At 36.0% G+C, this 25502-nt stretch overlaps 1 protein-coding gene across 1 annotated transcript in view; it reads right to left on the bottom strand.

Annotated features, from left to right (window-relative positions):
- Positions 1-2818: 2818 nt before the first annotated feature.
- Positions 2819-25502, bottom strand: part of sptlc2a (serine palmitoyltransferase, long chain base subunit 2a) — a 36221-nt gene continuing 13537 nt past the window's right edge. Inside the window, exons 9-12 of the mRNA XM_048190788.1 lie at positions 24934-25060; positions 9043-9178; positions 6102-6231; positions 2819-3033 (exon numbers count right to left, since the gene is read on the bottom strand). Coding sequence (XP_048046745.1) covers positions 2914-3033; positions 6102-6231; positions 9043-9178; positions 24934-25060 — 513 coding nt within the window. The 3' untranslated portion in view covers positions 2819-2913. The remainder of the gene's footprint in view (positions 3034-6101; positions 6232-9042; positions 9179-24933; positions 25061-25502) is intronic.

Genomic DNA, 25502 nt, shown 5'->3' with positions numbered 1-25502 from the left:
AGTTTTTTAATTCATTTTTGCAAGTATAATATATAATATAAAAGTCATGTCTCAATATTATAAAACCTTTTTTGTGAGTAATGTTGTGTAGAGTTAGAGTTGTGTAAAGCCTTCAAGAATCTTACAGTATGTTTTCTCTAATGTGGTCTTGTGGTCATTTATATGAAGACCTCAGAGATGATAATTAAAAACTATCACAATCTAATTTAAACATATTTGTAATCTAGCAGGCACTGGATTTACCGATATAATTCAATTCAAAAGCAAGTCAGGAAATGTGCAAAAATGTAAAGTGAGTAAAAGAAACAAAAAGACCTTAACAATACATTTAGTCATTGTAATTTAATTTCCTTAGAGTAAAACAACTCCTGAACTGATGAAGCCCACAGTGTACTTTGATTCAAAAATAGGTTTTAAAAACAGCATGTACTACAGGCAGCAAAATCCAAGTAGTAGCCTATTAGAACACATACATTGAGTGTACTGGTAAATCATGTGTTTTATTAGAACAAGAACTCTTTGTATCAGTTGGATCAATCATTACTTTCTTAAACATCAGTGTTTATAATAACAAGAAAAAAATATATATGATTGTTTCCATCCTTTGCTTTTTTAAACATCTCTCAGTCTAAAAAAAAAAAAAGGTTGTATGATAAAAAAGAAATATCCCTGGATTTCGATGTCATAAAAGGCTTGTGCTAAATTAAATACATGGGAGAATGAACAACCCCACCAGACCAAAGCAACAGAAGCCACAGAACAGAACACAGAGTGTACAGATCAGCACCTTTAAAGCGTCATAAACCAGCCGATTCGTTGATTACATCCCACATGCTTTGCTGGGAATAACAAAATGATATAAAAATACTCATCAGTAGTATGTGCACTGAGAGCATGCACATCATGCATGTGCATTTGAGAGGCATCTGGAGCTGCCGTTGATGATTAAAGTACACTTCTACAACAATAAAAGATATGAAACATGAATAATAAATAAATATGTACATTAAAGAAACATATACATAACATAAGCTCCTTTTATGAATGCTGAAACGACTTCATAAGATCATAAGATGAACTTCAGTCAATACTAAGGAAAGTTAATAAAATCACAGAGTGAATTCTCTTGATAGAGAGCAATATTATTGGTTATTAAAGGATTAGTTCACTTTCAAATTAAAATTTCCTGATAATTTATTCACCCCCATGTCATCCAAGATGTCCATGTCCTTCTCTCTTCAGTCGAAAGAAATTAAGGTTTTTGATGAAAACATTCCAGGATTTTTCTCATTATAGTGGACTTCAATGGACCCCAAACGGTTGAAGGTCAAAATTACAGTTTCAGTGCAGCTTCAAAGCATTCTACATGATCCCAGATGAGGAATAAGGGTCTTATCTAGAGAAACCATCGTCATTTTTTAAAAAAAAAAATAAATAAAAAATTATATACGTTTTAACCAGAAATGCTCATCTTGAACTAGCTCTCTTCCTCTTCTCTATTTGAATTCCAGCAGTATAGACACTGCTAAGTGTATTACTGCCCTCCACAGGTCAAAGTTTGAACTAACTGTTATATACTTGCACTAGCATATTGTATATGACAATTTAGTTCAAACTTTAACCTGTGGAGGGCAGTAATACATAGCAGCATCTACACTGCTGGAATTCAAATAGAGAAGAGGAAGAGAGATAATTCAAGATGAGTATTTATGGTTAAAACATATATAATTTTATATTTTTTTAGAAAATGAGCGATGGTTTCTCTAGATAAGACACTTATTCCTCGTGTGGCATTGTGTAGAACGCTTTGAAGCTGCACTGAAACTGTAATTTTGACATTCAACCGTTTGGGGTCCATTGAAGTCCACTATATGGAGAAAAATCCTGGAATGTTTTGCATCAAAAACCTTAATTTCTTTTCGACTGAAGAAAGAAAGACATGAACATCGTGGATGACATGGGGGTGAGTAAATTATCAGGAAATTGTTATTTGAAAGTGAACTTATCCTTTAATGGCATTGTACTTATAAACTTATGTCACCATTAAAAGTGTCAAAAAAATAAAAAACTATTTAAGCATTTAAAGTTATATTTTCTTTGAGATTTTGAAATCCTACCGCACAACTTGTGCAGCAACTTTGGCGATAATGCATTTAATCAACATCCAAGTTTCCTCAGAGGTGAAAATTTGATAAATATGCATGTTTCTACCTAAACTTCCCTCAGACATAACCAACATCGCCCTCCGCGATTTGTATCTTGATGAAAAAAATAAATATCCTGGTAACACAGGAAAAGCAATTGAAGCAAGACACCGGAGCTGGCCACAAGTCAAAATCCGTGGAAAAAACAACAACTAGAGAGCCAAGTTGTGGAGCTTTTGGAATTTGATTAAGGTAACACAGTGAATGTACTGACAATGCAATAAGAAGAACCTGTAATTCCTTTCATAGGTCGGGATCCTCGGAATTAATGGGTTCGCTGCCAGTCTGTTCTCACTTATTGGAGAAATAAAAAAAAAAGGTCTAAATGGTTTTGTACACAAAAACGGTTTTGAGGGCTGCAGTGACATATGGCTTCAGCGAGTACACAAGCAGCTCAAAGCCTCCTGTGGCTAACCTGAAAAATCAAAGTATTTATTTCTCTAAACGAATGCCACAATTAGTTAAAAACAGACCCCAAACCTCACATCAAAACGAAAATGAGGTGACAAACGCAGTATTGGGGAGCGACAAAAGAAAGCATTTCGTTTTCTAAAAGCATCAGTGTATGTTGTAGTTGTTCAGAGTTTCATGTGTTAAAATAAAGATGATATACCTAAGTTTAAAAAAGTTATATTTATTTAGTGGTTCACCGCCTCCTTTCGGAGAGCAGAAGATGAGCAGTGCACATTTGGTTCAGATAGGAAGTATGTCACTCCTCGTTCTCCTCGTATGTGGTCTCGTCAAAGGGCCGGTCCAACGAGGGAAGAACTTTGTGCCGCGAATACTTCAGCTGCAGCAGATCGCCTACCTCACTGATCACATCCAGCGCCTGAAAACAATCAACACGCTCCATTACTTTCATGGTTACACATGTAAGTCATAACATGCTAATGCTGAGAAACGGCTGCCACCTACTTTGCAGCACTTTACAAGTTTGATATAATATAGTCACTGTGATGCTAGTTGCATTTCTATTTCAGTCAATTCCATACAAATTTCTGGTTCAAGTTACCATAAAACATCATAAAAAGTCCATTATTAAGGAAACCTGTTCATTTTCAAAGAAATAAGACTATATGCACTACATTTTCTATATTTAAGGTACATTCACAATGATTAACTGGGCTTTTAAGGAGCTTATTGAGATTTTAATTAGCTTTTTAGACTAATTTCAAGAAATTTTTGTCTTGTGACTCACAAATATGAGAGCATTTAAGATATTTATAGTGTCTCTGATTTCAACTTCTGTTCCAAAAACAGCATTAGAGATGAGGAGGTCCGATTCAGGACTGTTTTTTCAAATAACTGATTCAAAACTTTGATTTAACGATTCGTTTGCATCATCAAAAAAGTTCATTGAAGTCTCTACTTGAGGCCTGTTTACACCAGGTATTAAGAAGCATTTTGTTCAATTGGATCACAAGACCCGTTCCCGTTTCCCGTTTACACCTAGTATTTTAATCCTTCTCTTTTGTCCACTTTCGACCACTCCTGTCCTGAATTCTTGAGGGGAGGGTCTATGGGTGGGTAAATGTATGTTTTTTGTTTTTTTCTCAGATATTTCAGTCTAATGGACAAAATAAGCTCACGCAATTTACACATGAACACAGCGACAACGGAAAAACATATGGAGAGCATCAGCTATTGTTTCTGCTCTGATAGCCGAAAGATCACGGTGAACGCTGCGAGTGTGTGTTAGAAATCAGGAATGGTGAGAACATTGTGCTTGGTACATTTTTTTGTCTTCAACCCAAACTCATCCAACAAAGTTTAAATCCCGTCTGGCTAGCGTGCTTCACATAATGTTTACACGTTAGGTCAGTAGGCAGAGAGTAGGTGGTCTTTTGTGGCTGTTCGAATGCATTCGACCACATGAGCATTTACGCTATGAAAGTAATCCGGTCAAATGAGATTTGGACTACCTCTAGAAGTGGTTGAAAGTGGACAAGCTCAAAACTTTTTACAACTGACCAAAATGCATCTTAATACCAGGTGTAAACAGGGCCTGACATCTGCCATATATTTCCTGTGTTGGGGAAAGTTACTTTTAAAAGTAATGGATTACAACATTGTTTTACTCCCTAAAAAAGTAACTAATTGTGTTAGTTACTTTATATGGAAAGTAATGTTTGAAGTTACTTTTGCGTTACAAAAAACCAAAAGTTCTATTTTTGGCTTGAGTTTCGGATTACTCTTTTCAAGTAATCGGATTACTTTTTCAAGTAACTAGTAAAGTGACCTTTTAAATTTACAACAAAATATCCAAGTTACTTTTTCAAATAAGTAACGCAAGTTACTTTGTTTTTCCATGCAGGAGAAGAAAGATCAACACTCTTCAGCAATAAAAAAACAAAAGACTTAAACACAAATATGAGGTTTAGCTAAAGTCATTTTTGCTTATTAGTATGGTTGAATTGAATCATCGAAGGTCAGCAGTAAAGACATTGGGTAACAAAGTGCACAAAAAATACAAAATACAAAAATTTAACATGTAATTATAAAAGCTTTGCATAATATTCTGAGTTTCCATTTCACGGTTTTTATTCATTTTGAGGAATACTGAATGTTTTTGTGCAAGTGAGATGCATGTAGTCTAGAACTACAATAACCATCATGTTCACACAGCACACACAACACCTCTGTACTTACTCCCAATTTCTCTCAACATGGGGACAAGAGAGTCAAATACATGTCAGCCAATACATGGAGAAAAAAAAGTAACTTGGTTACTTATTTGAAAAAGTAACTCGGATATTTTGTTGTAAATTTAAAAAGTCAGTTACTTGAAAAAAGTAATCCGATTACTCGGTAACTCCTGTTACCCCCAACACTGTATATAACAGCAAAAATGTTGTTATACTTATTTTGGAGGATATAAACAAAACAAATGAATAATAACATTTTATTGAAATATTCTGTGCATTCATTTAGTAAAAAACTGTTTTAATATTTTCAAACTAGATTACAAATTTTATTTATTTATTTTTTACTATATTTTAATACTGGCATTAAACATTTAATTATAAAATGTCTGTTTGCTTAAAATAATAGTTTCTCTAATTTAAAAAAAAGGAAGAAATAGTAAAATAAAAGGACAAATACATGAATCAAAATATATAAAGTATCATCAAAAGGCTAAAAATGTTTTCCATTAAAATGCCCAGCCCTAAAAACATTCAAACTTTTGTTATGCACTTCTCACAATCTTAATCATTCAGCAATGGAAGAAAAGCAAGAAAACATGTCAGAAGGACACTTAAATGTGTTGACGTGATAACCGGTCACATCAAAGTACATAGTGTTTTCTTAAGCATGGGGAAGGGGGCCGACGGCCGGTGTGCTTTTCACCATAGTTAAATCAAAGTGTCCTTGGGGAGGCAGATTAAGATGCTCTTTGATCTCCTGCCAGTGCAGACCCCTGTGGCAGGCGCTGCTTATGTAAACGGCCTCAGCAGAGACCTGCATTAATTTATAGCACAGGACAGTTTGAGGAGGAGCCTGGAATTCTTCAGACAGTGATTATTTTCAAACATAAAGGGTGTATCAAGCTTGAGATAGTACATTTCAGAAGATTGATGGACAGGGGTTTGGACTTGACATACAGAGACGACAGACTCTTCTGGTCTAATTCCTGTTGAAAGTCATCCTTTCATCCATCTTTTTTGAAATGCAAAGCACATTCAAACCAAACTCACCGTGTGAGGCTCTGTACTTCAACTTTAACATCAGTATGTCATCAAAGCTCATAGTTTTTTCCATTAAGTCAACATATTCCATTGTAAACACCAAAATTTATGGCATGAGAAACAAAGCCCAGTAAAAAAAGGGGTACAATGCTGCTTTGAAGTAATCTAAATTATTGGATGTTTTCACTGTGGCGAGAAAATGAGTAGTTACCCTGTCCAGCATTTCCTTGGAGTGGGCCGCAGAGATACAGAAGCGGGCTCTGGACTCTATGATCGGCGTGGCTGGGAAGCCCACCACCACTACTCCAATGTTTCTCTTCAACATCTCCCGACCAAACGCCCTGGAAACACACACACAGCCTCATCAATTTTCAAGAAGTTCTTTCCAAACTAAGCTTTCCCCTGTTTTTGTTCTATTATGAGGAACTATTATGAATCTATTACAAGTGTACGTTCGGATTTATTTGGACAGTTATAGACCTGAAATCTCATTAAACAAAAAGCTTGTCATCAATAATATTACGTTAAAGAGATAGTTCACCCACAAATGAAAATTCTGTCATTATTTACTCACCCTCAGGTCATTTTAAACCAGTATACTGTTAAAAAATATTTTTGATAATTCAAATAAAGCTGAAATAAAATAAAATATAAATATTAGATAAAAAGCTACCCTGGCAAGTTAAAGGTGCCCTAGAACCCTTTTTCACAAGATGTAATAGAAGTCTAAGGCGTCCCCTAAATGTGTCTGTGAAGTTTCAGCTCAAAATACCCCATAGATTTTTTATTATTAAATTTTTTAACTGCTTATTTTGGGGCATAATTATAAATGCGCCGTTTCAGTGCGTGTCCCCTTTAAATGCTCATGCTCCCCGCCCCCAAGCTCGCAACTCTATAATACATTGCATAAACAAAGTTCACACAGCTAATATAACCCTCAAAATGGATCTTTACAAAGTGTTCGTCATGCAGCATATCAGATCATGTAAGTATGGTATTTATTTGGATGTTTACATTTGATTCTTAATGAGTTTGATAGTATGCTGTGGCTAACGGGGCTAAAGCTAACATCACACACTGTTGGAGAGATTTATAAAGAATGAAGTTGTGTTTATGAATTATACAGACTGCAAGTAATAATGAAAATAACGACATGGCTCTTGTCTCCGTGAATACAGTAAGAAACAATGGTAACTTTAACCACATTTAACAGTACATTAGCAACATGCTAACAAAACATTTAGAAAGACAATTTACAAATATCACTAAAAATATTATATCATCATGGATCATGTCAGTTATTATTGCTCTATCTGCCATTTTTCACTTTTGTCCTTGCTTGCTTACCTAGTCTGATGATTCAGCTGTGCAGCTCCAGACATTAATACTGCCTTGTCTAATGCCTTGAACATGGGCTGGTATATGCAAAAGTTGGGGGCGTACATATTAATGATCCCGACTGTTACGTCACAGTCGGTGTTATGTTGAGATTCACCTGTTCTTCAGAGGCCTTTTGCACAAATCAAATTTACATAAGGAGGAAACAATGGTGTTTGAGACTCACTGTATGTCATTTCCATGTACAGAACTCTAATTATTTAACTATGCCGAGGTAAAGTACATGGAAAAGACATACATTGAGTTTCAAACCCCATTGTTTCCTCCTTCTTATGTAAATCTCATTTGTTTGAAAGACTTCCGGAAAACACTCGGATCTCAACATAACACCGACTGTTACGTAACAGTCGGGATCATTAATATGTATGACCCCAATATTTGCATAATGCCAGCCCATTAGACGCATTAGACAAGGAAAGGCAGTATTAACGGCTGGATCTGTGCACAGACAAGGTAAGCAAGCAAGAACAACAGCGAAAAATGGCAGATGGAGCAATAATAACTGACATGATCCATGATATCATGATATTTTTAGTGATATTTGTAAATTGTCTTTCTAAATGTTTCATTAGCATTTTGCTAATATACTGTTAAATGAGGTTAAAGTTACCATCATTTCTTACTGTATTCACGGAGACGAGAGTCGTTGCTATTTTCATTTTTAAACACGTGCAGTCTGTATAATGCATAAACACAACTTCATTCTTTATAAATCTCTCCAACAGTGTGTAATGTTAGCCGTTAGCCACAGAGCATAGCCTCAAACTCACACAGAATCAAACGTAACCATCTAAATAAATACTTTACTCACATAATTCGAAGCATGCATACAGCATGCATGACGAACATCTTGTAAAGATCCATTTGAGGGTTATATTAGCTGTGTGAACTTTGTTTATGCGATGTATATATAGTCGAGAGCTCGTGGGGCAGAGAGAGCGCATCTCTTAAAGGGGCGGCGCGCTGAAAAAATCAGTGCATAGTTAATGATGCCCCAAAATAGGCAGCTAAAAAAATTAATAAAAAAAAATCTATGGGGTATTTTGAGCTGAAACTTCACAGACACATTCAGGAGACACCTAGGACTTATATTACATCTTGTAAAAAAACAATCTAGGGCACCTTTAAAGTACTAAAACTGAAATAAATTAAAGCTATACAGAAATTAAAGATGAATAAAAACTGACAAAAGCACATAAAATTAAACTAAAATTAAAAGTATAAAAATAAAAGCTAATTCAAAATATTACTAAATACTATAACAGCATATAAATAATATTAAAATCTCATTGGAACACAAAGGAAGAATGCTGAAAAGGATGAACAAAACACTTTGGAAGACTGAAGAACAGACTGAAATTCAAATGACTGACTCAAGTCAAATCATACACACAATTCATTTGATTTTGCGAGCTTTATACGTTGTTTCATGGAAAAATTACTTCACTTTTGGCTTGTTCATCATACAAAGCTATCATTAGGCTTTAAACACTTGGAACACAGTGCATAAGTTGTATAGACAGCATTTATGATGATTTTATTACCTTTTTAAAGCTTGACAGATGTGGTATGTACTGGCATTTTAGGAAAACAGGACGTAAGAAATTATTCAAAATTTCTCCTTTTGTGTTCTTTTAAACAAAATACCAGCATACGGGTTTGAAACGACATGAGTGTGATGAATTATTTTGTGAACTGTTCCTTTAATAGATTATACAGAGACACTGGAAAGAGGGTGAGAGGAAAAGACTAACCCGATTTTGGCGGGCATGTAGAGCATCATGGGTACCACAGGTGAGTCATTGTTGCCGTAGATGATGAATCCCATCTCCCGCAGTCTCCTACGGAAATAGACTGTGTTTTCAGCCAACCGCTGGATACGTGAACGGCCTGAAACCAAGAAACGCACCCAAAACATTAAGCTGAAGTTTTCAGGAAAAAAAAAAAGAAAGATTCTGTCATCTGGCACTCCACATCTTTTTCCACAGCCTTTCATGCGATCAGACAATTAAAATTCACCAAGCCACAAAACTCATTACCTCAGATACTAGGAAAGTCGACCACCTGAACTATAAACTTTATACTTAAGCCTCCACGATCGGTAGATCTGAAACTGTTCAAGAAGAAATATTTAAAACCTGCTCATTTTAACATTCCCCTGCGATATCAAGGCACACGCTCGTTGCACACAGAAAAAGCATCAGATGTTTACTATCTATGTTTCCAAAGTGCTTTTTATCTCAATTCAGATCCATCAAAGCTTGATGTCTAATGCCAGGGAGATTTTAATCTAAACAAAGCCCTGGTGCTGCAGGTTACAAGAGCCTGCAATGATCCAGTGCGTGATTGGTGCGGAAGAAGAATACACTGATGAGAATTATACTGCAAGCAATCTTCCAGAATGGTTCCAAAAATCCAGACAAAACAGAAAAATTAGTGTCCTGATTTTTCATCAGCTCCCACTTGAAGTGGGACGTATGTTCCCGGGGGGAGGATTGCCTAGCGATCCACGTCAATGGAGCTCTTAAAACACTTAGTCCACCGCAGTGATCTGAGAGCCATGCTTAAGGTCTTACGTTTCCGAAAGCCTTGGTTCTGCTTCGTCAAACATTCCATGCATGCTAAAAGCTTGAACGGAGGAATTTCCTGCTCTGTGACAATGTCTCACCCCGGTGTCATTCAGACGCCAAAAATCTAGCAATTGTCATTCTTGCCGTGCCTGTAGGGTGACAACTATAAGGTTGAAAAAGTTGCTTTGCTGTTATGACTTAACATTCTGTCTGGCCTTGTAAAATTCTGCTTTTTAGTGGTCATAAATAAACAATTCGGCCTAGTCAATAATATGACAGGGCTATTGAGGTTCTATCTGATGAGCCCTTTTGAAAGGAGACTGGCTGTGAAACTGGACTCCTTCCTCAATCCCCCAATGTAAATTGGCCACTGACAGATAAAGCAGGTTCCACGAGTCATGACCGGGTCAGCCGCTTTGTGTTAAGGAAATTAAGCCAAGCCAATGTGTGACGCTGAACACACTGGAAGCCCAATTTAGTTCCTCGTGATTCCTACAATTGGTTCCTCGGCCGAATAAAGTAGCGCTATGATCTTTGGCAGTGGTTATCAATTTTCAGATTAAATCTTTTAGTATCAGCTATTTTACCCCAAATTAAAACGTTGTCATCCTCACGTCGTTCTAAGCTTGACTTTCTTTCTTCTGTAGGACACAAAAGAAGATATTTTGAAGAATGTTTCAACTGTTTTTGTCCATACAATTAAAGTCATTGAGGTTCAAAACAACACTGGACCACACTGACTTTCACTGAATGGACAAGAAAACACTGAGACATTTTAAAAATATCTTCTTTTGTGTTTTCACAGAAGATTAAAGGATTAGTTCACTTTCAAATAAAATTTTCCTGATAATTTACTCACCCCCATGTCATCCAAGATGTTCAAGTCTTTCTTTCTTCAGTCAAAAAGAAATTAAGGTTTTTGATGAAAACATTCCAGGATTATTCTCCTTATAGTGGACTTCAATGGCCTCCAAACGGTTGAAGGTCATAATTATAGCTTCAGTGCAGCTTCAAACGACACCAGACGAGGAATAAGGGTCTTATTTAGCGAAACGATCAGTCATTTTTGAAAAAAAATGTAAATGTATATGCTTTATATAAACAAATGTTCGCCTTCCAAGTGCTTCCGCCAAAACCGCACTTTTGTATTCTTCAAAAAGCTTATGCTGTATGTCCTACGCCTTCCCTATTCTACTTACGGAAAAAATTGAACTACCGCTGCGTTCGTTCTGTAGGTAGAATAGGGAAGGCGTAGGACATACAGCGTAAGCTTTTTGAAGAATACCAAGGTGCGGTTTTGGCAGAAGCACTTGGAAGGTGATCATTTGTTTATATAAAGCATATACATTTACATTTTTTTCGAAAATGACCGATCGTTTCGCTAGATAAGACCCTTATTCCTTGTCTGGTATCATTTAAAGCCCTTTGAAGCTGCACTGAAACTGTAATTTTGATCTTCAACCATTTGGAGGCCATTGAAGTCCATTATAAAGAGAATAATCCTGGAATGTTTTCATCAAAAACCTTCATTTCTTTTCGACTGAAGAAAGAAAGACATGAACATCTTGGATGGCATGGGAGTGAGTAAATTATCAGGAAAATTTTATTTGAAAGTGAACTAATCCTTTAATTTCATTAATATATTTTCATTCACATCAATATTCCTGTAGTTTCTAGTCTAATTCAAACACATTTTGAAAACCATTTCGAATATTGTAATCTAATTTAAAAACTAATATTCAGTGAATAAAAATATACAGTACTGTTCAAAAGTTTAGGGTCAGTTGTTTTCTGTTTAAGTTATACCTTTATTCAACAAGGATGTGTTAAATTGATGAAACGTGACAGTAAATACATTTATAATGTCAAAAGAACGTTCAAAGAATATGAGAATGGTTTCTGAAGGATCATGTGACACTGAAGACTGGAGTAATGCTGAAAATTCACAGGAATACATTTACATTTTAAAATACATTTCAATTATACTAAAATTTCACAATATTATTTTTGATCAAATAAATGTAGCCTAGCATAAAGACTTTTCAAAAACATAAAAAAAAACTTAAAAAAAAACTTTACAGACCCCAAACTTTCGAACAATAGTGCAAATGTATATATTTGGAGCAATTTAATAAATTCTTTGTGTTTAGATGCTTTTGAACTTCTCTGGTTGCATTTTTTAAATGATACTCAAGCTGAGCATTAATATATTTTAAAAATGTAACCAGACATTCAAAATGAAACATAAAAGACAACAACAATACTTTAAATTAAATTCATGGAGGGCGGACCCGTGGTGTATGTGACAGAAATGGCTCATTCTAAGTTAATAAAAACATAACGGTTCATTATGTAAGGTCTTTATGCACCACTGAAAGCATAGTTATGTATATTATATTGCAATTCTGTCAATAGACCCTCCTGAATTTTACACATTTCACCTTTAATAGTGTAAAAAGTAGCAGAGTCACTCAAAGAAACCTGATGAGAATAAATGAAACATGGTTGGAGACCTGTTCTCATCAAAATCAGTTAAATTGTGGCCATTATGTTTGACAGCCCTAACAATTGAGGATCCTGTGGAGGTTCTAATGAATGGCTGAAGAGAACTGATCAGTTACGCAAACATCTCAGGTGGGCAACTCTATGAAAATGAGCATCTGAAAGCAATAGCCATTAACGGAAGTTCAAGCTGCCCAACACTGGGCCGCTGAGATAGCGAGCAAGGGCCGTAGGGTGTTGGGGGAGGGCGAGAGCACCGAGGTGGAGCGCGAGTCTCCAAAGTAAATCTTTCTGGGGTACCTTTTCAACAGCTAGTTTCACAACGCACACCCCCGCTAACTTCTTCCAGACCCTGGAGCTGGAGGATCTGAAGCGAGAGAGGCAGCGAAAGGGACCAAAAGAGCTTCCAGATGTGGGGACTGTTTCCCTTTTTTGAAACGCCAGTTCCTTCTCACTTCCTTTTCATCTGAAGGGAGGAGATAAGTAAAAGCACCAGTATGGAGTTGAGGGTGGCTGACGTGCCGAAAGCCTCCTCGCCCCTTACGAGGACCTCTCAGGAGAAGGGCAACAGGAAGCACAGCAGCTCCTTCCAGGCTCAAATCTGTGGCCTCAATCATTCATGGGCTATGATGGTCACAAGCTAGCATCTGTCCCCGATCCTGATGTTGCCGTCCAAGTCGGCGGAAAGTGAATGGGGATTTTACACCCGCTTACAGGTTGATTCATTTCACAGCCATTCATATTCACTCCTCTGATCAAAGCAACATCACTTTTCATGTCAGAGACATTGTACATTTACATTACTGTATAAAAGTTTGGGGTCAGATTTTTTGTTTTGTTTTGTTTTGAAAGAAATGAAGCATTAAACTGATCAAAGTAAAGTGAGAGTAAAAAAAGATTGAACTCAACAAAAATAAAATATTAAGCTGTACAACTGTTTTCAACTCTGATAATAAGAAGAAATGTTTCTTGAGTGCTAAATCAGCAATTATGTAACATTAGAGAATGGAGTCGGCTTTGCTATCGCAGGAATAAATTATTTCACAATGATTATTTTTTTTAAATATATTCAAATAGAAAAAAGTTAATTTAAACTGAAACAATATTTCATGATATTACTGTTTTTACTGTATTTCTGATTAAATAAATGAAGCCTATGTTTCAAAAACATAAAAAAAATCTTACCGACCACAAACTTTTGAGCAGTAGTATGTATCTATAAAAGATATTATATTCATAAAAATACCATTACTTGCTTTACATGCAGGATTTCAATTACATGTTGTCAATTTAAAAGCTAAATTTAATGTCCAACAACATACTGCCAACATTATTGTACCCTTCTTTCCACTGCACTACGTTTGATGGGTTTATGTGTATTTGTACTCATTTAGAGAAGTTTAACGAAGACTTGCTTGCTGCCAAAGATGTGTTTTTTTGCAAAAAGTAGATGCTTGCATGAATTGACAACTGCAGATAAAAATATAACCAGCAAGCGCACAAGGGAAAAACCACTCTCAAGCACATTAATCAGTACACGCACCTGATGGAGGTGGTTGCTCTATTTTTCAAATGTGTTTTTCAATGGAAATGCAGTTTTTGCTACTGTAAAGTGATAATACACTCTTAAAAATAAAGGTTCCAAAAGGTTTTTTGACCTTTTAGTGAACTGTTCTTAAAAGAACCACGTTTTTCTTAGTGTAAAGAACATTTTAATAACCTAAAGAACCCTTTTTCTCTATAAAGAAATTGTGGAATGGAGAGGTTCCATAGATGTTAAAGGGTTAGTTACACCCAAAAATGAAAATTCTGTCATTAATTACTCACCCTCATGTCGTTCCACACCCGTAAGACCTTCGTTCATCTTCAGAACACAAATTAAGATATTTTTGATGAAATCTGATGGCTCTGTGAGGCCTCCACTGACAGGAAGATCATTAACACGTTCAGATGCCCAGAAAGCTACTAAAGACATATTTAAACCTTAAATGCATGACTGTTTCGCCAATCATTCTTACATATTCGGGTCTTTATCGACCCGGATCTATATCTAACACGGAAGGATCTCTACCCTGTCGTGATAATATAAAACTCCTCTGATATTAGAGTAACAATTACAGAAGAATAAAATAAAGGATATTTTGTTACCTTTTGGAGCTTGAAAGGGCTCAGTTTGAGCAGATGTTTTATGCCATCATCACTGTCCTCGTCAGAGCTCATTTCCCAGTAAATTCAGCAAATAATGGGCTAGTTTTATGTTTGAGTTCACAAATATGAGCCCATTCGCGATCTCAAATGTATTCTCAAATCTATATCATTTTCAACATCTTCAAAATCAATATTTCGATCTCTAACAGCTTCATCAGATCCATCCAGTAACAGTTACAGTCATATTTGATTGTGTTCAGTACTTGCTCTGCAGTAAATCGCTGAGCCATTTCATGTTTTTCTTATTATTTCGTTTTCTGTCTGAATGAGTCGTCACTTCAGCATTGTGTATCAGACATTGCCACCTTGTGGAATAAAAGTGAATTGCACTTATTTCGTCATCTAAGATTCAATTATTGTTGTGCAGAAAAAATATACGTACACTGATACACACCTCGGGTTGTTAGCGACCCTATACAATTTTTACAAAAAATTAATACAAAAATAGGCATTCTTTTATAACTTTTATGATTTTTCTTCTTGTTATACTCTTTATAATGAATTGATTGAGGAACACCAAGAAGGTTGATGTCTAAGTTTAAAAAATGAACGAGGAGGAGGGTAGTGAATGACTTCCTGGGTCACTAAAGACCCGAGGTATGCATTTAAGGGTTAAAACAGTTCATGTGACTACAGTTGGTTCAAACTTAATGTTATGAAGCGACAAAAATACTTTTTGTGTGCCAAAAACAAAAACAAAATAACGACTTCATTCAACAATATCTAGTGATAGGCGATTTCAAAACACTGCTTCATGAAGCTTCGAAGCTTAACGAATCTTTTGTTTCGAATCGGTGGTTTTGAGCACGTATCAAACTGCCAAAGTCACGTGATTTCAATAAACCAAATTTAAATGGTTCACATGACTTAGGCAGTTTGAGATGCGCTCAAAACCACCGATTCGAAACAAAAGATTCGTAAAGCTTCGAAGCTTCATGAAGCAGCGTTTTGAAATCGCCCATCACTACATTAAGGTTGAACCACTGTACTCACATGAACGGTTTTAAATACGTCTTTAGTAGCTTTCTGGGCATTTTAAAGTGTTAATTTTCTTGCTGTCAGTGCAGGCCATCAGATGATCAAAAATACCTTAATTTGTGTTCTGAAGATGAATGAAGGTCTTGCGCTCATGTCGTTCCACAACCCGTAAGTAATTAATGACAGAATGTTCATTTTTTGGGTGAACTAACCCTTTGTGGAATCATCGATGCCACAGAGTTTCTGTGTGCACCGTGCAAAGACCTTATAAATCGAAAATGAAGTCTGTTGTTGGTTACTTTTTATTATTAGATTAGATGTTGCAGCTCTAGTCGTCAATGGATGCAAGATAGGGTAGGTCTGTTTGTCTGAAATACTTGCACAACAATGGAAGTGTCAAAGAAACAGAAGCACATCATAACATCTGGAATAACAATTCATTACCCTGCTCTGAGGGGGGTGTGGGTAAACACATTCTTACACCTAAAACATGTGTATCGGCTCTCTCTCGCAGAGCAAGTCAACACCTCAAGACAAAGATGAATGTCCAGTGTTTGTCGAGTCCGCCTGTGTGTACAGAAAAGTAATCAGACTTAACAATGAGATCAGGTATGCCAATCACCACACACAAGATAAAAATGCCAACTTGGGTAACTACTGTGATTTACGAGGCAGAATCTTCCGAATTCTCTCTTTGAGCTCATTTTCTCCTGAGAACAAACAAGGCGAGGAATATTTCTTAACTGCATGTTTGTGTGGGGACGGCAGGAGTTTTGGATGGTTTGAAAGCCAGATCTGATCGAAAGAAAACTTTATTTCCCCTCAGGCCAGGGACACGTCGGACTATGAAACCACTAGACTGTAAAAGCATCTGCATCTGCATCTGTATTCTGAATTGAAAATTTAGGCCAGGACAAACCGCAAAACTGCCTCATTAAACTGCAAAAAAATTAGTTTTTAATTGACTTGTTTTCCATTAAAAATATATAAAAATTCTTAAAACAATTACTTGAGAAGCAACAATGCATAAGATTTTAAGACTTGTTTTCATTATCTTGAATATAAGCGTTTTTATTGCACCGACAGATTTTTTCATTTGTTTTTAACAAGTTTATACTTAAAACAAGTGGGAAAAAATCTGCCAGTGCAATTAGACAAAATACAGTTATATTGAATATAAAAGATAAATCTTGAAGCCTTAATATTGTACACAGTGTTGCTTCACATCTAAACCGATCATCTTTCAAATATTATTAGATATTTTAACAGGAAAATACTCATTGAGAATACGAATTTTGCATTGTGCATGGAGGAAAGGACAAATTCAAATAAAGAACTAGAACAAATTAACACCCGATGATGAAATCACCACATTGGCTAAAATTAGAGTGTACAGTGAACCTCCAAGTATGACATCCAAAACAAACTTGGCATATGAATTAAGTAGGTGTCAAACTGTCTTCAAGAACTATTGAAACAATTTAATATTGCATAAGCTATAAAGTTGTGATCGGAATCTTTGTTTTAAAACAAGTGAAATTAAATGGCACATTATGAAAGAATAAAATGTAAGCCTGGCAGTAAATGAGTGCTGGAGACAATTTGTTCACACTGAAGTCACTTGTCAGATCAATACAGTGCTGCAGGCTTCAAATCAAACATGACTGCCTCTGACTTATGGGTAAAACAGAACAGAACAAGTGAGGCTGGAGTGGGCCACAGAAATCGAGAATGAAAGGACCAAAGAAGAAGGAACGAAACGGTTTCAGTTCCCATGAGGATACGCAGGATGTCTCCCAGTTGACCTTTGCTTGATTAGTTTTCTTTGTGGATCAACCCCCAACAAACCCACACAAACACTCTGATTGTTTGGGTCCACCTTTGTTCTCACTCTTGCATGCTCCAATATCAGTTAATCTACAATAAATGTCATCGGTTAATCGGTAACCTGTAGGGGTGTGACGAGACCAGTATCTCACGAGACGAGACGAGACTCGAGATTGAGTTCACGAGACGAGACAAGATGGCGAAATACATGACTAGAAAAAATATTCTGCAGGTGTATTTGAAATGTTTTAACTAATCATTTTGTAATGAATGTCATTTCAGTTCTACTTTCTGAGACTGAATTATCATACGCAGTAAAAGACAACAATACTCAAGTAATGTAAAAGGTTTTGCCACTAACTCAACTGACTGACTTCTCTCCTGTGTGATGTCAGTCTCTTCAGACCTTACTGTACATGAATTATGAGATTCTACAGCTTTTGACCTCCTAACTGAACTCCTTTCCTCAAACTGATCACAGAAATAAAAACAGTATAAATAAAAATGGTAACACTTTACAATAAGGTCTCATTTATTAACATTAAATGTATTAACCAACATCAACTAACAACAAGCAATATATTTGCTACAGTATTTATTAATCTTTGTTAGTTGATAAAAATAGTCATTCATTGTTAGTTCATGATAGTTCACAGTGCATTAACTAATGTTAACAAATGAAACCTTATTGTTTTTACTAGTAAATAATAAGAAGAGAAAACTGTTATTCATTTTTATGGTAACACTTTACAATAATGCAACCATAATCGCACCCCAATATTCAAAACAAATAAACCAAATTTTTCTTTGATACAGACTGAGAATGGTTACACTACACTGCCCAGCCTAAAATGCTTTCATTTGAGAGATATCTGTATTCATCAGTGAGCCCTTCAAAATGCGGGGTATTGAAATCACGTTTGAATGCGCGCGCGCGTTTACTTTCACTTTTAAACGGTCGCGCGTACTCTGTAAATATGGAGCGGCGGCGACCGTTATCCAACTGAATTAAATGTTTTTTTTTATTTAAATACAAAGCAAAACGACAGTGGAGGCATAATGTAAATGTAGCAGTGGCATATTCTTTCCTAATCATCCTAACACTCTGTCATGGCAACTTCACGAGACTACTTTTCGCCTCGACGAGAAATCTGTCACAGTTTAGTCTCGCGGATCTCGTGCCACGAATCTCGTCACACCCCTAGTAACCTGTTATTAATGTGTGCACCTTAGAGCTCCAATTGCATTCAAATAATGTCGCACAACAATTCTTTGAAGTTCTGGATAAATCCTGGGCGATATAACCAAATTCTTATTAGGGCAGGGACAATAAATCGTTAAATCGTGAATCGAGAAATGATTCTGGATCAATTCTGAGATTTTCCGAAATCTCTCTCGAATCGATTCTGGGCTTAGTTTTTAACAGCAGATGGCACTGCATGCTTTACAAACACCAGTACTCTGCTTGCTTCCACTTCCTTACACACACCACTCGAACCTTCTATAAAATAATCATTCATAAAGTTTGAAAAGGTTGAAGCGAATTACAAGGGTGTTTGCAGTGGGCTGTTTACATTAATCTCACGTCATAAAAGCATTCTGAGGTGCAAGTACATTCTCAGACTCAGCCGAACACACGAGCATTCTTCAGCGCTCTTTGTGAGCATTTGAGTGTGTGGTTAAAAACCAGCCTAGAGCGCCATCTGCTGTTAAAAACTAAGCTCAGAATCAATTTGAGAGAGAATCGCGATGCATTCTGAAAATCTCAAAAATCGATCCACGAATCGAGATGAATCGATTTATTGTCCCAGCCCTATTTCGTGATATGAGAAATTTTATTTCAAGATAATGATATATATCATGCATATGATATATACACTTGCCTAATTTGCCAATAAACCTGTTTTATTGATTGCAATAAAGACGAAGCTAATGGGAACGTTTGAATAATAAGCGCAGAATCAATTTGAGAGAGAATCGCGATGCATTCTGAAAATCGATCCACGAATCAAGATAAATCGATTTATTGTCCCAGCCCCATTTCGTGATATGAGAAATTTTATATAAAAATTAGATAATGATATATATCATGTATATGATATATACACTTGCCTAATTTGCCAATAAACCCGTTTTATTGATTGCAATAAAGACGAAGCTAATGGGAACGTTTGAATAAAAAATGCTGTGTCTGTAAATAGACACGCACACACAATATTTTTTCCAGCACTTCAAATGTTATTTTTATTGTGATGACCAAAAACCTTATTTGTTCACCCTTCTGAGATTATACCCATTTGTAAAACTGAACGTTGATGTGACAAAGACAGCACACCACACACAAACAGATTTTCAACCAAAGTCCTGACTGTGAACATGGGAAATCTTGCAAAATCTCTCGAGACTTCAGAGTAAATATGACGGACGATAGGCAGGAATTGCGTTGATAGTGTTTGGAGTCATTTTGATACTTTTTACAGGACATGTTGTATTAACACTCATGCTGTTGCCACAAATCGACAAGCTGATCCTCCATCTCTGCTGTCCAAATCCATTTAACTTTGTGCTGCGCCATAACTGCGTTTGTCAGCTCGCTTTCTGATTGGATATTGTTTCGTTTCACATGATAATCTCCAGAGCGTGCGTGTTTGTCCTCGGGGTTCCCCCCACACATCAGGATTTCTGATTTCGCGATTGGGGTGCCTCCGACATTCTTCCGAACAGGTTCAGTCATTCTTAAAGGTGCCATAGACCCAGTTTTTACTGATGTAATATAAGTCTAAGGTGTCCCCTGACTGTGTCTGTGAAGTTTCAGCTCAAAATACCCCATATATTTTTTTTAATTAATTTGTTTAACTGCCTATTTTGAAGCATCATTAACTATGCACCGATTCAGCGTGCGGCCCCTTTAAATCACGCGCTCCCTGCCCCCCGAGCTCTCGACTATAATACAGTGCATTTACAAAATTTACACAGCTAATATAACCCTCAAATGGATCTTTACAATATGTTCGTCATGCATACTGCATGTATGCGTCAGATCATGTGAGTATAATATTTATTTGGATGTTTACATTTGATTCTGAATGAGTTTGAGGCTGTGCTCCATGGCTAAAGCTAACATTACACACTGTTGGAGAGATTTATACAGAATGAAGTTGTGTTTATGCATTTTACAGACTGCAAGTGTTTAATAATGAAAATAGCGACAGCTCTTGTCTCCGTAAATACAGTAAGAAACGATGGTAACTTTAACCACATTTAACAGTACATTAGCAGCATGCTAATGAAACATTTAGAAAGACAATTTACAAATATCACTAAAAATATCATGATATCATGGATACCTAGGATTAAAGGGGAGAAATCGGCCCAAAATCAGCCCGATTATCTTGTGGTGTGAACCCAGCATTTAAAAATAAAAGGCATTAAAGGGTTAGTTCACCCAAAAATTAAAATAATGTCATTTATTGCTCACCCTCATGTCGTTCTACACTCATAAGACCTTTGTTCATCTTCAGAACACAAATTAAGATATTTTGATTAAATCCGATGGCTCAGAGAGGCCTCTATAGACAGCAATGACATTGAAAATTTCAAGATCCATAAAGGTATTCATGCGATTACAGTGGTTCATGTGAGTTCAGTGGCTCTACCTTAATATTATAAAGCGACAATAATACTTTTTGTGCGCCAAAAAAACAAAATAACAACTTTTCAACAATATAGTGATGGGCGATTTCAAAACACTGCTTCGGAGCTTTCCGAATCGAATCAGTGATTCGGATCTCCTATCAAAGGCTAAACTGCTGAAATCACATGACTTTGGCACTCTGAACCACTGATTCGATTCGTAACACTCCGAAGCAGCGTTTTGAAAGTGGCCATCACAAGATATTGTTGAAAATTTTGTTTTTTGGTGCACAAAAAGTATTCTCATCACTTTATAATATTAAGGTAGAACCACTGAACTCACATGAACTGTTTTAAATATGTTTTTAGTAGCTTTATGGATCTTGAGAGTTTGAATGGCTTTGCTGTCTATAGAGGCCTCACTGAGCTTTTGGATTTAATCAAAATATCTTAATTTGTGTTCCAAAGATGAACGAAGGTCTTATGGGTGTAGAATGACATAAGGGTGAGTAATAAATTACATTATTTTCATTTTTAGGTGAACTAACCCTTTAATGCCTTTTATTTTTAAATGCTGGGTACACACCACAGAGTTCTAAAACGTATACCCCCAGTTTCACAGACAAGGCTTAAGCTAGTCCTAGACTAAAATGCATGTTTAAGCTGTTTTAACTGAAAGCAACTTGTACTGACATATTTTAATTATGTCAGTGCCATAGTTTTGTCTCAAGATGCACACCAGTAATGTTTTTTTCTATTGAACGTTTATAAAAGCTACTTAAATATCCTAATTGAACTAAGGCCTAATCCTGGCTTAGGCAAAGCCCTGCCTGTGAAACCAGGCCAGTATTATATAAAAGAAAACACCTTATTGATGCCAGAAAGAGCAGAAAAGAGCAGGACAATCTCTTAAGTCAAGAGTCTAGAGCTTTTTTGCATCAACGTGGGATGCTGGTGAAAGTCCGTCAGCAGGTGAATGAGAAGAAAAAAAGTCACTGGGAGACAGCAAGGATGACGGGAACAAGAAGTCTTTGTGGTGAGATGAATATAGCCCTTAGCCAAGCAATTTTATTCTCGTATTTGTCATATTGAGCACTTCACCTGGGCCTGAGCCTGTTTGTTGTAGCTGCCAACGTTGATTGAGTGGCAGGGAGGAAAAGAGGCAGTTTGGTGGGTCTAACCATAGGGCCAGATCACACTAGTTACATGGGTAATTGTTAACACATTTCTGAAGTTTAAACTTTGAGCTAAATATTTTACCTGGACAGAGTTTGTGTACAGCTGTTGAACTAATCAGTCTCATTTTATGAGCACTGGGAAATTGTATGAAGAAAAATCTCACATCGACAGATCTAACCCCCCCCCTCATCTCACTTCAAAGTGATCCTCGAGAAACACTTATTTCAATTTCTGGGCCAAGTTTATCCAGAGCGCACAGAGCAAACAAACCTAAAGATTGTATTTTCACAGTGAAATAAAACGGGTCGATAAAGCAAAGACAAGAACAATGGAGTTGACAAAGTAAAGGGATGCTTTTCAGTCAATGATGTGCAGATGTACTATACATGTGAACAGGAAATGACATATGGAGGAGGACAGGGTATGCGTTTACTACACTACTGACACATACACACACACAAACTCTCATGCATATTGGTGAACATACAGAAGTCTGGGCTGATTTTGCTAATCCTAACACATTCATCTTGTGAACAGAACAAATGACTCTTGATCAGTAGTGTGACAACATTCCATGTGATTTAATGTCTGGCATCTTGATTTGTATCTGTGTGCTATATGAATTATCTGTTGCAATATGCAAGTTCTAGCACACTTTGGTTTAAAAAAAAAAAAAAAAAAAAAAAAAAAAAAACACCTTCTGCCAAGGTAAATAAAGGTACAAATATGATGTAAAGCAGCTTCAAAATGCTGGTACATCCTTGCAAGCTGATTATCTATTTTTAGATCAATCCTGCCACCTTGTGGTGCACCGAATGATGCACAGTTAACATACTCAACTTAGGGAAAGTTCACCCAAAAACGAAAAGGGTGTCATTATATACTTTAAATCAGGGGTGCCCAATCCTGTTCCTACCTACCTGCAGAGTTCAGATCCTACCCTGATCCAACACACCCTTTTTAAATTTCAGTCTCATCTCACACAAAGCTATCGTCATGTGGACGATACTACTTTTATGTAACTTTTATGGTGCTTTCTCTCCTTTTTAAAGCTTGAAAGCTTCAATCCACATTCAAATGAAAAAAGTGGCCATTATATTGATCAATATTTCTTTTTTGTGTTCCATGGAAGAAATAAAATCATATGGGTTTGGAAAGGCATTGAGGGTAAGTAAATTATGACAATATTTATTTTTTTGGGTGCCTCAGATTCTTAAAATAAAGCATGACCAAATAGGGCTGTGACGGTGGCAAATTTTTACTACCGCGGTGGTAAATCAACAACAACCGCCGGTGTTGCGGTGGTGGGGTCCGAAGGGGAGGCGGGGTTTGTTATATATATATATATATATATATATATATATATATATATATATATATATATATATATATATATATATATATATATATATATATATATATATATATATATATATATATATATATATATACATATATATATATATATATATATATATATATATATATATATATATTAGGGCTGTCAAACGATTAATCACGATTAATCGCATACAAAATAAAAGTTTGAGTTTGCCTAATATATGTGGGTGTACTGTGTGTAATTATTATGTATATATAAATACAAACACATCCATGTATATATTTGAGAAATATTTACAAGTATATGTATTTATATATTTTTTTATATAATTTATATTATATATAAATACATTTTTTTGTACATAAATAACATATTTCTCTTTAATATATACATTAATTTGTGTGTATTTATATAAACATATTATTTACACACATTACTCACACATATATTATGCAAACTCAAACTTTTATTTTGTATGCGATTAATTGCGATTAATCGTTTGACAGCCCTAATATATATTTTAGAGGTTGCGTTAGACTTGCGTTTAGCCGTCATTTTGATGGACAGGATCGTAAAAAAAAATCCATCATAATCAATATTACCCGTCATTTTAATTTTTATATTTTAGTGATAAGACATTTTATTCATGAACTTACAGGGTAAGCAAATAGGCATAGGCTTGCATTTATTTATACTATGAAAAGAAAGTTGATCAAAGACAAGCTGCGTCACTTTCAGTTTTCATCTTGAATTCGTCACGGATTGTGAGTGAATGCGATCATCCTTTCCTCTACTGTACAGAACGAAATAAACATGACTGAAAATAAAAAAAAATATGTTGAAAGATACAGTAGCTTACCGAAATCTGTATCACGTCAATTCAGTCAGTGTTGCCAATGTCACGTAACATTATACCTCAGAAAAGCCATTCGTTGACCATAAACTTAGTCAGCAAGAAAAATAAAAAAACGTAAGCATGCATAAGTAACTTTATCATTATACAATTTACTTAAACTGGGTGCTCGTCTGGTGTGTAATCAAGCGCATCGTTTTCATTTTATTCTGGAGACTGAACTCGCGCTCTGCTGCCACACTGGAGCGCGCTCACCACCTACTGGACAGGGTGTGGGAATTACAACAAGCTTACATACAAACTACATAATCTGTCAAAATGACGGACGGGCTGCAGATTTTTTCCCGTCACTGCTAAACAAATTCCATTAAAGACGGACAATTTTCAGTTATCGCGATCTCTGAGATATATAAATATATATTATATATGACGTCACACTACCGCCGGTGACACTCCACGACCGCGGTGACAACTTCACCACCTCGGTGGCGCAGTTGTCATGCCTACCATCACAGCCCTATGACCAAAGTGCAGAAAAATCAGTAAAACTCACCTATTGTCGTTCCATCCTCTCCCATAATGCACTTCATAGAAGTGATGATTTGCTCCACGACAGGAGGTGACATGGAGGTGGCGTAAATTGCACTGTGAGAGTGAGTTCGCAGGTAGTCTATCAAATCCTAAAGAATGAAAATGCAAGACGTTTCTGTCAGGATGTGGCTGTTATGAAGCGGTAAAAAACAAATAAGTTTTAAATAATCAATCCAACAGGGAACAAGCAGGAGAAACTAGAAACACAACCATGATAAACATAGAGGACACTGAACAAAGAACCTGAAGGAAAATAAGGACTTAAATATATGCAGGGCTAATCAACGGAACAAAGAACAGGTGTGTTACTCATAAGTAATCATAGTAACCAATAAGAACACAAGCGGACAGACCAAAACTAAGGGGCCGTTTACACGACACCATTTTCAACTAAAAACGGAAAACTTTATGCACTTTGGCTATTCATTTACATGACAATGGCGTTTTGGGGGCCTGGAAAAAAAGTGTTTTTGAAAATGATAGCATTATCATTTCCGTATAAACTACAAAAATGCAAATGTGTGAAAATGG

This window comes from Megalobrama amblycephala, linkage group LG5, assembly GCF_018812025.1.
Source record: "Megalobrama amblycephala isolate DHTTF-2021 linkage group LG5, ASM1881202v1, whole genome shotgun sequence".
NCBI lineage: Eukaryota > Metazoa > Chordata > Actinopteri > Cypriniformes > Xenocyprididae > Megalobrama > Megalobrama amblycephala.
This window is presented reverse-complemented; position numbering and strand designations above follow the sequence as displayed.